The sequence below is a fragment of the Serinus canaria genome, chromosome 2 (genome assembly GCF_022539315.1).
Source record: "Serinus canaria isolate serCan28SL12 chromosome 2, serCan2020, whole genome shotgun sequence".
NCBI lineage: Eukaryota > Metazoa > Chordata > Aves > Passeriformes > Fringillidae > Serinus > Serinus canaria.
Window position 1 is genome coordinate 14,518,968 of NC_066315.1, and position 13,537 is coordinate 14,532,504.

Below are 13,537 nucleotides of genomic sequence, written 5' to 3' on the forward strand. Positions count from 1 at the left end.
TGGAAAGTAAAAAACAGACCTGCCATTTTCCATAGTGTAAAACAAAGATAACAAAAAATGAAGTTAAAATAATTCCTGCAACCTCCCATCCTCAGGGCAAAGGTCTCAAAGCTATTAGAGGCATCCCTGACCTTCCTTATGACAGCTTTGAAACCAGGTTACTTTATGAGACTGGATATGTGTATTTGATAGAAACTGGAATTTGACATTTTCCAAAACTTTGTTTACAGCATGCAGACTCCAATCTGGAAAGTAGCTTGGTGGAGTTTTCTTGGAACCTGCAGGTTCATTTTCAGAAGACATTGTGTGCCTCAACAGCTCTTGGAATTCATCTTTTCTGAATGGGAACTGGGGACAGACCAGTGCAGCAGGAATGTAAGCATGAGGGTGTATGTGCCACTGGCAAAAGGAACAGCCCAGAGCCCACACTGCAGACCAGAGAAGGAGGACTGTTCAAAGCAGGTGAGGATATCTGAAGAATCACAGATGAAAATAGGGAGATAAAAAAGGAAGGACAGGGTAAGATGGAGGATGGATCATATATGCCACAAGATCTTTTATTATCCAGACACCAGACAAGCAAAGAGAATTAAGATTCTATTATGTTTACTAGTCTGAAGACAGTTTAATTTTAGCTAAACCTCAGCTACAGCAGAAAGCCAATGCCACATACTCAAGTATGTGGTTACAGAAAATACCACAGATGCCGGGTAAGCTGTGAGGCAAAAGGCTGAAAGCCAAATGCTATCCTACCATCTGAGCAATGGGACACCCAGAATGGCCTACATGAGCATTAGAATCATAGTTACCTTAAAATACATTTTTAACCTATACCAGAGTGATCAATTCACCTCCTTGAAATGTTCAACCTTGTTCTTTTTGAGCTTTTCTCAAAACTGTTTGTGAATCTCTCTGTTGTATGTAAGTTCATCAACAATTATCTTTTCACTTTCATTCCTTGTTGGTTCATTACACCCAGCTAAAATCAGAACTTTGTGTTTTTAAATTCTGTGGCCAGAATATTCTACTGCCTACTAGCAAACTACAATTCTCCCTGCCTGAGGATGAATTTCATTTATGAGCCTGAACCTGTACACTGAGAAACTCAATTCTTTGCTTGATGAGTACTGTGAGTTACACAGCTTACTGCTGCAAAATAACTGCAACTGCTACAACTGTCAGAATCATAAAGAAGGCAAGAAAAGCTGGCTGAATAGACAACAGAAAGTTAGAATTGCTTTGTATTAGACTCTGCTAAGATGACAAGGTAATGGGATAAATCGATATTCAACAAAACTGCTATTAACATCCAGACATTACCTCTTAAGAAAGAGAATATTGATGACACTTGTTCTAGAAAGATGACATCATATGGGGATCATTGAGAGTGCACAAGCAAGAGGTTCTGGCTGTAAATCTCTGGCATCTTCATCCAAACATCATCACTGACAAAGCATTTTAGATAAGAGCCTTTAAAAAAAATAACTTTAAAAAAAAGTCATTGAAATTATCTGAAAAAACAAAATCATGAAAATAACTTCAGATGTGCAATAATGGAGAGGATAAATTGGGAGTTTCAGAACAATCTCATTATAGGATTCTACTACTTGACAGAAAGAGTATTAGAAAAAATATTCTGTTCTGCCTTTTTTGCCATTGTTTTCTACTAGAACAGCCAATCACCTCATACAATAGTCATTCCATTTGCCCAAATCTCTTTTCCCAGTGGTACCATTACTATTTATTTCCTTCAGACTATTTTTGCCTTTTTTTCTTGCCTACAAGTCTTGCTTGAAATATTCTGCTTTCCACATAGCTCCTCTTTCCCCTATATATCAATGATCATTAAATCTGTCCTTACTCCTGCTCTCATGACAGACTCTCAGTACTAGCAGACTTTTTCTACAGCTGATACCAAAATCCTCCTTTCTCATTTCTATCCTTCCTCTCCTTTGCACAAGTCTAAATTTAAGTAATTTTATGCACTTAGAACTACTGCATTGAGCTTAAAATGTTGCAGGATGTCCCTCTCGGCAAAAACTAAGAACAATAATTCTTCAAGAAAAGCTCTTGCAGTCATCCTTGCTCATTTCTTTGGGGGCAGTGGAATTCATTTTTCCCCCGGATGAGCATGAGCTGCTTGTCTAAACAGTGGGAATCCCCTGAGAAGGAGGGAACAGAATAAGTAGACACGTGATCTCAGAGTCTCACAGGGAAAAAGCAGCACATGGTAAGAATTAACTAACTGCTGAATCTCAGAAACTTACTGTGCATTCAGAATTATCATCCTTTGGGGATATTTTTAATCTCCCAAAGGCAGTTTTTCTTGGGTAATTAAACGCTAAAATATCTTCAAGCCTGAAGTTTTTAAATCTAGTTCTCTAGAAAACATGATTCATTTCAAGCAACATAAGGAGCTGCAGAAGTTCTCTGCCCTGTGTTATCATGAGCATGAGTGCTTGAACATAAATCTCAAAGGCTTTAGTCTCTTCATTTAACTCCTACTCATTTCTTTACTTTGGAACACAGGGGGCAACCTGTAGTTCATGCCTAACCATGAAAAAGGATTCCTGCCTTGTTTATTGATGATCAAAATGTCTTATAGAATTTCTGCATAAGACAAACTCTCTTCACAATGACACAGGAGTCCTACAAAAGTGCTTTGGAAGATATAAGTCCATGTGACAAACAAGAAGGAATGCGTATGCTAATGGCAGCAGGGATTGTAACAACAGCAGCTCAGCCTACCCAAACATATGCACAGAGGGGAGAGCAGCTCTTCAGCTGAAGGAAGTGCAGAAAATGTGTCAGAGGAACCATCAGAAGGCACAATGCAGCTGTTACAAAGCTGTCCCCCAGCCCCTCTATTACAACTGCCTGCTCTGTGCCAACAAGGGCACAGTCCCACCAGAAGGGCCATGTGCTCTGCTGACCTCTCCTTTCTTCTTGCCTGACAGCCAAAGTTGCTTTTTAAACGCTGGCGAGCTGAAGGAAGGGCTTGGTGGACTCTGACCTTTTCAGGCTCATGTTAAACACAGGACTGTCAATTGAATAAAGCAGAGATCTAAGCATTGATCATAACCCAGGTGTGAATATATCAGCTTTATTGCACCTAAGCGCTGAACATTGCTCCCGTGAACAGCAGGCAGACAATGTTGCAGGGCAAACCTTTGCCCACAGGATACAATCTGTGGCAATCTCCTGGCTGAACATTTGTGACTCACTTCACTCCTCGTGTGGGGCAGGAGAACCTGGCTCCAGTGTAAACACAACATTCTATAGCATGGGCACACTATATATGTCTGACAGGCTGCCTCCAGAGAAGTGCTGCTCATTCCTCATGAGCAGCCAAATAGAGGCTGTTATCAAAAGCAATGACCACAACCATTTAGCACCATCACTTCCTGTACTAAGTGACCCTTCTAATAATACTTTCTCTAGGAATCTTCTGTCCAAGCCCCAACACCTCCTCCATCCTCCACTCTGGAAGCCAGAGCCCAGCGCTGACCAGCTGCCAGCGAGGTCTCAGTGCTCGCTGTGCCCCTTGGCGACTGCACAGCTGCTGCTGGAATAAAACAGCGGCTGCAGCTGCTGCTGCTCTGCTCCAAGGTCAGGCCAGGAAAACTGGGTGCTCCCACAGCCAGTTCAACCCAGGTGGCTGCAGTCTGATGTGTTCCCAGGAGACCTGCTTTCTTTTCCAGGCTTCATTCCTATCCTTGGGAAAATGACTTTGACTTCCTCTTTTCTCTCCCACCCTTTATCTATCTTTTATGATCAGACCATGATTTTTTACCTCAGGTTTATAATTTGGTTTTCTTTAGTTTGGAAAGAAAAAAATACCTTAAGTAGGGTAGGAGCATCTTGAAGAGGCAGGGAAGGAAAAGAAGAGGGGTGGAAAGGGAAAGTACTCTGCTGTCAGTAACAAAGTTTGTTGGGAAAGTGGGGCAGTACAGACAAATTATCGCTCCCTGGGGCAGAGGTGAGCGAGATATCTGGTACAGTATGATGAAGTAAAGGTGCAAGTGTAAGTGGCTGGTGAGATTATCAAGTTGCCTAATGGGTGCCCTGATGGGAGGCATTTGCATTTGGGTATTAATGTGCAAACCATGCACTTTAAAACACATTGTGTTTGTTATCACTGAGGCCCCAGTTGAAAAATATCTCCCTCTAAACCCCTTGCAAGCTGCAGGAGTGGAGAAGATGCTGGAGAACAGGGTGACAGCTCCCTGGCTGAGTGGGCTTTGGTAAGTCAGAGTTCAGCAGCTTGGCAGCAACACGTGGCAAACGGGAAACTGCAGCCAAGGAAACACCCTGATAACTGATTAGAGATGCTGCAGCTGCTCCTACCAACCAGTTCCTGCTTCTCTGGAGGCACCCAAGTGACCCCTCACTCCAGAGGTTCCCAGCCAGGCACTGGGAGGGATGGCTGTAGAGCTGCCTGGCACAGGGATACTCAGCCTCAGCCCTGGAGCTGCAGCTGGGCACCCCTGATTGACACAGCTAGCTTCCTTACAAAGGCAGCACTGGACACACCAAAACCTGGTTTGGGGCTCATGTTTGTGTAAAAGTCATAATAAAATCTGTATCTGCAAGATAAGTTAACAGTGAACAAAACACTTCCCAGGTTCCCACTCAATCCACGAAAACCCATCTTTTCTTGAGCCCTCCTGTGCAAAACTGTTCACTCACTCACCCAGATGTCATGTACACTGCAGTAGAGAGACACATTAAACATTTTGACATCACCTACAATTGTGTCTACTGGCTCAGACACCTCCAGCACTTTTTTTTTTCCCTGACATCTTTAGTATTTCACAAGTGTTGGAAAATAACTCATGATTTTCATTCCCATCTGTGCTCTCCAAAGGAGTCCAGAAAGCAGCTGAATAATTCAGTGATTTTTTCCAGCCATTTGTGAGACTTTTTCCTGTTGATTTCCCACTGCTCAGCACAGCCAGCCACTGGCTACTTGACACAGTAAGATCTGAGCAGAGCATCAGGTGGCACTTGAACCAGTCTGTTGAGCAGTTTTATTTACCCCTCAGAGCTCCAGGGATCTCAGTAGCACATTTTTGCCACCACTTCTTTGCAGTACACTATAGTGGACAGCTGCTCGCTATTTGCATATTCTGGCAAAATCAGAGAATATTCTGAGTTGGAAGAAATACACAAGGATCATCAAGTCCATCTTTTAAGTGAATGGCCCACACAAGGATCAAAATCCACAACCTTGTCATAATTAGCACCAGGTGTGGTTTTTTTCCCCTGAAATAAAGACGCAAAGAATACTGTGGATAAAACTAATTTTGATCTTCCAATACTTAAATTTCCCACATTTTTTGCAGACCACTATCCCTCTGGCTCTTTAACTTTGCATGGCAATATTTTTTTACCATTTTTAAAACTTTGGCTTTCTGGTGGCTTTCTTCTTTCCTGGCAGTATTAATATTATATATTGATTTACCCCTTGAAACATATAGTCCCTGCTGTCCTTATCTCTGGATGTCAAAGTTATTTAGCTACCATTTCATTTGTCCACTGCTTGCTTTTGGAGCTGCTTGGAGCAGTAGTCTGTCATTTCAATCTCATTTTCCAACACCACTAAAACAGCTTTGCAATTACAGCTGTACCAGCATTAAAAGCTTCTGCTAAAACAGCTGTTATGAGACTGCACCCGAAACCACTGCACTGCCCAAGTAGAACTCGGGGTTGAATCACAGGCCACACTTGAGTAAACTAGAAATATCATTCCTTTCTTATTCCAAAATGCAGCTAGAAAGCAAGCACGAAAAGTAATTAAAATTATAAACAAGTTGCAGCACTGCTGGTTAAGTTAACCATACAAAACCAAGAACTGACACAACCTCTAGTAGCCAGACATAAATGCACAGTCCTTAGAGCTTTGAGACGTGAGTTGATAGCTTGTGCTTCCCAACACCTTACCTCCAAAAACGTGTCGAATGGCACGTTTTTTCAATTTTTTTAATCGGTAATTTCCCAAGCACCTATTTTAAGGGGCACTTTAAAACATCAAGAGCATGCTCCGAACACCGGTAGGCTCCGGCCGAGGGATTTGGGGAAAGCGACTTTTTAGTTCGGAGCGTGTGTTAGCACCAGAGAAGCCCACTCATCACTTGGTGACTTCCACTGCTCTTGGCAACAGCTGCCAGCAAGAGGGACAGGGAATCCCCCTCTGCCCAGACTCCCCGCCGTTCCCTCGCGTGGAACCAGGCAGGGAGGGGAGCAGGAGAAGACCTCTGGAAAAGGGCTGGGGTCGAGCTGCCTTTCGACACCGCCGGGAGCGAGGGGGCCGCCCCAACCCCGTTCCCACCCACCGGCCCAGCCCGGGGCGGCCGAGCCGCTGGCAAACCCCGCCAAATAAGGCGCTGGCGGGCGGCACGACTGAAAGCGGGAGGGAAGCGGGCACCGAGCTCCGCCTCAAGCACGGCTCTCCCGTCCCTGCCCGCCGGGCCGCAGACGCCTCCCCGGCCCGCTTGACGGCAGCGGGGAGGAATGTGTTTCCGGGGCGGGTAAAGCGGAGCGCGGACCTCCCCTCCCCTCCCCCGCGGGCCGGGCTCCCGCAGCAGCTCGGAGCAGGCGGCGGCGGGCAGCCAGCGAAGAGCGAGCCCGGGCGTCCCGCCGCGCCCAGCCCAGCCCTGCCCAGCCCAGGACGCCGCCGCAGCGAGCCGGGCGGGCCGGAGTGCGCCCGCTGCCCGGAGCCATGGCCGAGGTAACGGGAGGACGGGCGGGGGTCGCAGCCGGCCGGGAGCGAGATGAGCGGTGCCTGTGGCAGCCCTGGGGCTCAGCGCCTCGGGCGGGCTCCGGCGGGCGGCGCGGGACTGCGAGCGCCGCTTCCTGCGCCTGGAGCCGCCGCCGCCCCGAGTGCGGGTCCCTCGGCGCCGGTCCCGGGCGGAGGAGGGGGCGCCGCCTCCCGCCGTGCCCGCCCGGCGCTGTGGGCGGGAAGGTGTCGGGCCCAGCCTGCGGCTTCCTGTGGCGGCAGGACGGCGGCCTCGGGCCTCCCGTGCCGCCGGGGCCGGTCGGGCCTTTGTCCGCTCGGGGCCGGCCCTACCCCTACCAGCGGAGCAGCGGCTACCCCAGGCAGCGCCCCGAGCCCTCTTTTCCGAGAGGGACGGAAGCCATGCCGGTACCGTGCCCTGTGCACGCCGCCGCCTCCCGCCGGTGCTGCCCTGGACGGGGGCAGCAATCGGCTGGGAAAGTTTCGGGCGGCTTCCCGGGCGTGCGGGCGAGGGCGGGCGGCCGGAGGGGGAAGGTTCCTTCTACGGGAAGCGGGCGCTGGAGTTACAGGAATGAGAACGAAAGAAGCGAGGCAGTGCAGGAACTTGAGTACCCCGGGTTTTGACCTGCACATATCTGCAGAAAGCGAGCACTGAGAGCGGGGTCTGTGCAGTTTGAATGACGGGATGGTCGCAGTGCAGCGTTTGGCTGCTCGATCCGTCCAAACTGGCTCTGAGCCTCTATAGCTTGCTATAAACTTGCGTCGGGATGGAGTGGGAATGTGAGGCCTCTGTGCCATGTCCCACATGGGGATCTTTGAAAAATCTTACAGCAGCAGCACAGTGCTTTGTCTCTTCTTGTTGCCTTCAGTTACTGGTGGTTGGAAGGAAACATGGAGCGATAGGAAATTCATTCTGACTCACTGTGCAGGCCCATGTCAGATGTCTTTATGTTATGGAATAAGTATCTGACTGCCTGTTAAACTCATTAGGTAGTCTTTGTTACTGATTCTGAAAAGAAGTTGATCAGCATTCACGTTTGCTTCTTCATTTGTCCTTGATAGAATACAACAGTCCATTCATGCCAGCACATGTGCACATAGCTGTTGGGTGAAAAATGTTGATTTTTCTGGTAGATTTGCCATTGCTGCTACAATCCGGTTCATGCCAAGATACACAGACTTTTAAGAGTAACGATTGTCTCCATTTAGATTAGTGGAACCACTCACAGCTAATGCTACTTGTGTGCTAAAGTGTTGAAATTAAGCAGGACCTTATGTATGTGGAAAGAGATTTAAATAATTTGTACTCCTGGCACGCAGATCATTTGGTTGGTGAAGGTGGCAGCACTAAAAAAATTAGTTTTGAGAAATGAGGCAGGTTGGTAGCAGTGAGGGGATTTTGTTGTTCTTGGTTGTTTGTATGGGCCTTTTTAAAGTAGTATTATACTACTAGAAGGATGTAAATTAGACTAAATTAAGCAAGACTAAGAGCGAAGACATTCATTGTCCACATCCTACTCAGCGATGAAATCGATGATTCATTCTCCTGTCACAAAAAATATTACTTGCCTCTGGGTAATGATTAAGTAGCATTTTGCAAGCTTGCCTAAGGCTCTATTTATATGGGTTGCAAAAACAGTGAGCCATTGGCAATAGACTGGCAAGACAAGACAAGTTTTAGATGTGAACATCTTCAACTTTTGTCCTTTTCAAAGATGTCTCAGCTGAAAGGTGAAAATCTGACAGGCATGCATAATCTTACCTTAATCAAAGTTGGAGCTGCTAAGTGCTGTATCTGTTTGCCAGCCACATGATAAATGAACCATATTTATTTCAAAATGTAATGTCAGCAGTTAAAACTCTGTTGTTCTCTGTGGGTGCAGCCAGGGAGCTCATTCTGCTGTCTCTGTTCTGATCTGTGCCATGTCCCCAGTAAGACCCACTCTTGTGAAAGACTGATTTGAAGGGATGCTTGTTTCTCTAAGAATGTGCATGAGTTTCTGATGGGAGTGCAGAATTTTAGTGTTTTGTCTTGAGTATTTTAAATGACTCAAGTGGTTAGCCTTGCACCACTTCCTTTGGGAAGTGATTCCCAAAGCTGAAAAAAAAAAACTCTCTGAGAACTTTTCCTGCTGTTCTTTCTTCCTGATTCATGATTTCATTCCTGTCTCTATACCTCTCATTGGGTAGCTCTGCTGTAGTTCAGATTTGAAAAACGCTTGTTTGCTGTAGCAGTAGCTCAGGCAGTAGATAACTTGGGTAGCAGAAAGGTGAACTTGGGGAGAGCTGTACACACATGGGGTGGGCACATGCTGTGGTCTCCCTTGCCCTGAATACAATTCCCTTGCTGCAGCTGGTATGAGTGCCCGTCAGTCGTTTGTAAATAGTTGTCATGCCTGCCTTTCCACCCAGTCTCAATTTAGTTGGGTGATGTGATGCACACTTAGCTTGTGGTTCTCCCAGCTTCTCATCAGTCTGCTGCAGGCTTCGGGCTTGCCTGTGGCTCTTCGTACTGAAACAAGGTGCTGCAGCTGTCTTAAGTTCCTTGTCTTGATGGGACTCTTAGTAAGCAAAGGCAGAACTCTAGTTCTGCATCAGACTCCCTTTCCTTCTAGTGGACAGCCATGCAGAGTCCCTGTTGTCCCTCTCCGGCATGTGGTCCAGGGGTCTGGCTTTCTTCAGTGTGGACCTGCTCTGATGCCTCCTGCAGCCTTTGCTGGTGTCCCCTGTCACTGCTGCACAGGAGGATGTGCAGTGGATGTGTGACTGTGCTAGTTTCCCTGGTAGTTCTCCTCATGTGATGTGGGGAGTGGGTTTTGTGGAGGAGGGCTGGATGGAGCTTGCTGGCCATTGGTATACCTGACCTTCCTCTTCCTCCTCATTCCTTTCCAAATGTGTCTTGTACCCCTTCCATGTAAAGACAGACTGTTGTAATCAGTGAGGCGTTGCTCAAATGAAGTTAAATCAGTATTAATCACTAGCTTTAAGATTGCTAATGCCACCTCATGAGGCACTTGGAAAAGACATTGATTAGATAGGTCCAGAAAAGACAGAATCCATACTTAACAATAGCAGAGCCTATTCTGCCTCCTTTGCTTTTCTGGAATGTCAAGTGATTTATTTTTTCCAGCTATTTTTTTTTAGGATGGCCAATCCCACTGGCATCCTTTTAATTCTTAGGGGCTGCTGTCAGCCCTCTGAGAAGGAATCCTTGTTGGGAGTGCCTCTTTTTCTTCTTTTTTTTTTCCTTTGACTTTTAAGCTGCGTCTATTGGTAGAGCTCATAAAGCAATTACATAAATTTAATCAATCTGAAAAATGTAATTAAGGCAATATGTAGTTAGATTTATTTTGGAAGTGTCATTAAAAAGTACTTGCCAGTATGTGTGCTATTCCCCTATGACTAGATTTTTAAGTCAGCTGCTATATTCTGTGCCTGGTAGAAAATTTCCGGTCTCCCAGCAGCAAAAAACTCAGAGTTCAGTCTGTATTTTCCTGTCTCTCATCTCCCATCTGTCTTTATATTGCTGATTCTACAAATTGTTTCACTTGCCCCACTCGCCTTGCTTTAAAGTCACCTTCTAATAGCAGCATTCTCACTGCCACTTCTACTCAAGGTTTTTCAGGCTTCTGCTCTGGTGTAGGTGTGCAAGGACACTTTTTAGACAAACACATCTTAGACCTGTACATGACAATAAGTTTTTGTTGTAGGGGAGAGTTAGCTGATTTTTTCTGAAGAGGATATTTGTTTGCTTTTTAAAAGGGAGGGAGTATCACAGATTTGAGAACAAATGAATAGATGAACAAATTCAGTGTCTCTGTCTCCTGGACAGATACTGGCAATATCTGTGTGTGATTTAATGCTCCTTTTGTGTCAGAAAATTAAAATCTGTTGGGTAGTTCTAATGCTGCTGAATATTGTCATTTATGGTGGCAAATAGGTTCTCCTTTTTACTGTGTAGTTCCTCCTTGCTCTGCTCTGTGGTGTATTCTGTTGACAACTTTCTAAAAAGGACGATGTTTCTTGTCATGTGGTAACCAGAGGGGACCACAGTATTGACCAGTATCTGTCAGTTGTTGTGGTTATGGCATTTCTGGGGTAGCCTACAAAGTCATTTTTGTGTTTACACACAAATGGGAAGACATTTTCTATTTCTTCTTTTTCTTTTCCTAATTTGTCCTGCATAGGTGTGGTCCAGTAACCTAAACTCCTAAAACTGTAAGTCAGAATAGATTTATGAGAAGACTTTTTCTCTGAACTTTTTTCTTTCAAATATGTGGATTATTAGTGTAAGAACCAGTAAAAAGTATATATGGCTTCATTGAAAGAAATGGTTGTGTGCTTTAGCTGTGTGAGTTTCTAATGCAGTGTAAGACACATCTAAGCTTGCTGAGCAGCAATTCTGTTGGGAATGTTACACAGGAAATGAAAATTCTAACTTCTGTAAATGAAGAATGAGACACTGGGCACCTCATTATACATCACTAAATAGTATGATTGCCTTTTTCAGTACTAAAGGTGCTCTCTTTAGCAGAATGTTGTTATTAAACATCCTGTATTTTTGTAATAACCACCTTCTATTACTTTTCTATTCATAAACTAATTAGAGTGGTTAGTGGACTTCCTAGGCTATTGTATTTTCTCATTAATGGACTAGATATGTTCAGAAAGATGGTTAAGTCTCTATAACAAAATCTGCACATAACCAAGCACGTGGTAGGGGAATTAGCCTGATGTTATTCCTACTTGTAATCATCTTTGGGGTTTCACTGCTCTGGGTCCTTGTGGGCTGGCAAGACCTGCTGGGAGTGATCTTCCGCAAAGCAGAGGATGCTCTTCCAGTGAGCAGTGGGCTAACCAGAGCATCCAGGAGCATCCTGGGGACCATAGGAGATCATTTGAAGGACCTGGCATTCTCATAGCTTGGCCAGCATCCTCCAATTCAGCTGCTTAAGTATTAAATTGGCAACATCCAGCTCCATCTAGATCCTCAGCTGTCTGGTGTTCCAAATCTTGGGTAAAGAGGTTTTGTATAATGATGAGTACAACTAAAATGAAGGCCTGTTTCTGAAGTGGAGATAAGTATGAAAGAACGTCATCTTTTTGGTGTTAAATCCAAGCACTCTCGTAGGTGTTAAAAAATGACACATTTTAGTAGTTGGTTATCGATAAATTTGGAATAAATTTTATATCAGGATGACTTCTGATATTGCTAGCACATCTTTGAGAATGGAGTGACTGAAGGCTTTATGCTTGTCCAGTCAGCAAGTGAAATGCTCCCTCTTCTGTTAATGAAAAGGAGAAATGAGGAAATCTTTGCTATCACCATCCGCAAGGTTGGCTAGGGTAAGCATGGTTGATGTGCTGCCAGTGAATTCTGGCAGGGTTTTTTTCTTATTACACTGATGTTTTATTTTCTTGTGTATTAGGAAATTAGTTTTAGTGGGCTTAGGACAAAGACAATAATTACTTTCTCAGAGCTTCCTTCTGCGCTTTTGCAAGGTTGTATTTAGTGTGTGTTATTGTGCTGACTTTGTGATGCCAGGTGGAGATTGTCCCACAGCTGAAAGGCATGCGCTATAGCCCATCTGCATAAAATACAAGGCTTGACAGTTTTTCATTTGTCAGTTTGCTGATTTTGTGGCAGAATAGATAAAAAAATTTGTCTTTCAGTTGCATACAAATATAACTTATGTGCATTTCCAAAACATCTGAAAGTGTAACAATTTAGAAGGTAACACTTGTTCTGTGTAGTTCAAAAATGGGGATGATTTTTTGTGTTGTTTTAATCACTTCTATGCAAATACGAATCAGTGGGAGAAATTAATGTACAAGAACTTCAGTGTAATTTTTCCTGGGTGTGGACTTCAGCATAAAAAAGGAAACAGCAAATTTCCTTTTTTGGAAGAACATGCTGTACATACCAGCTATAGGTTGTTAAAAACGCATAATAAAATCAATAAACAGCAACAAACATTTTTTTCTGTGTATGTATCTCCCTCTACTACACATGTTGTTTACATAACTTTTCAAAAACTAGACTAAAATGTTACACATCTCTGTTACAGATATCTCCTTTCAGTGAAAAACTCAACTTCAGCTTTAAGGAGTAACTATACCGTGTAAGATTGCTTCCGGCATTTTTGCCATTGCCAGCTGTCTGGTTTGGACAGTAATAAAAGAGTTTGCACAGATACTGCCTGTTTTTGGTGCATAATTCACAATGCAGTTTCACTTTCTAAATGAAGACTATCTGTACTTAATATGATTAACATTTGGTTGTAGCTGGAAGCAATTTTAATGCTGTGTCGCTGCACAGTTTAAAAATCTCACTCATTAGTGATAACTCAAAACTCTGCGGCAAACAATTGGTTTTCAAATTTATCTGAATTTCATATTTTGTAAAATGTTCCATTGGCTTTTGAGCCATGAATTCAACTAAAATTGTGTTTAGTTTTCATAGGAATGTGGTTCTGCAGCAATTTATACCAACGCTAGGTCTCAACTGTCCCTCCTGCCTGTAGCTGTGCAGTTTTGCCATCCAGCTTGCATCAGCTGTGGAAGTTATAGGGCTGTACATTGAGTTATTGAAATACCTGTTCTGGCTGAAAAATAGCTTGGCCAAAAATTTTCAGCTAGGTCTGTTGTTGCAGCAGGGAGATGACATGCATTGCGAGGAACATGCTTCAGAGCCAGGGGAGGAAGGGGAAAACGTGCAACTCATAGAGAGAGTGTGTGCCACTGTGGCAGTCCAGAGATAAGCTGGCATAAACTGCTGTGGAACCTCACAGCATCTGCTCG

General features: G+C 44.5%; 1 protein-coding gene across 2 annotated transcripts in view; it reads left to right on the forward strand.

Annotated features, from left to right (window-relative positions):
- The first annotated feature begins 6,443 nt into the window (after positions 1 to 6,443).
- ITGB1 (integrin subunit beta 1) overlaps positions 6,444 to 13,537 on the forward strand; it is a 42,097-nt gene continuing 35,003 nt past the window's right edge. The window contains exon 1 of one of the 2 annotated variants that reach the window (XM_030230274.2): positions 6,444 to 6,730. In XM_030230274.2, the coding sequence (XP_030086134.1) occupies positions 6,722 to 6,730 (9 nt within the window). In that variant the 5' untranslated portion in view covers positions 6,444 to 6,721. Of the gene's footprint in view, positions 6,731 to 7,002; positions 7,145 to 13,537 lie in introns of those variants that run through there. The other variant, XM_030230280.2, reaches the window with a different exon arrangement.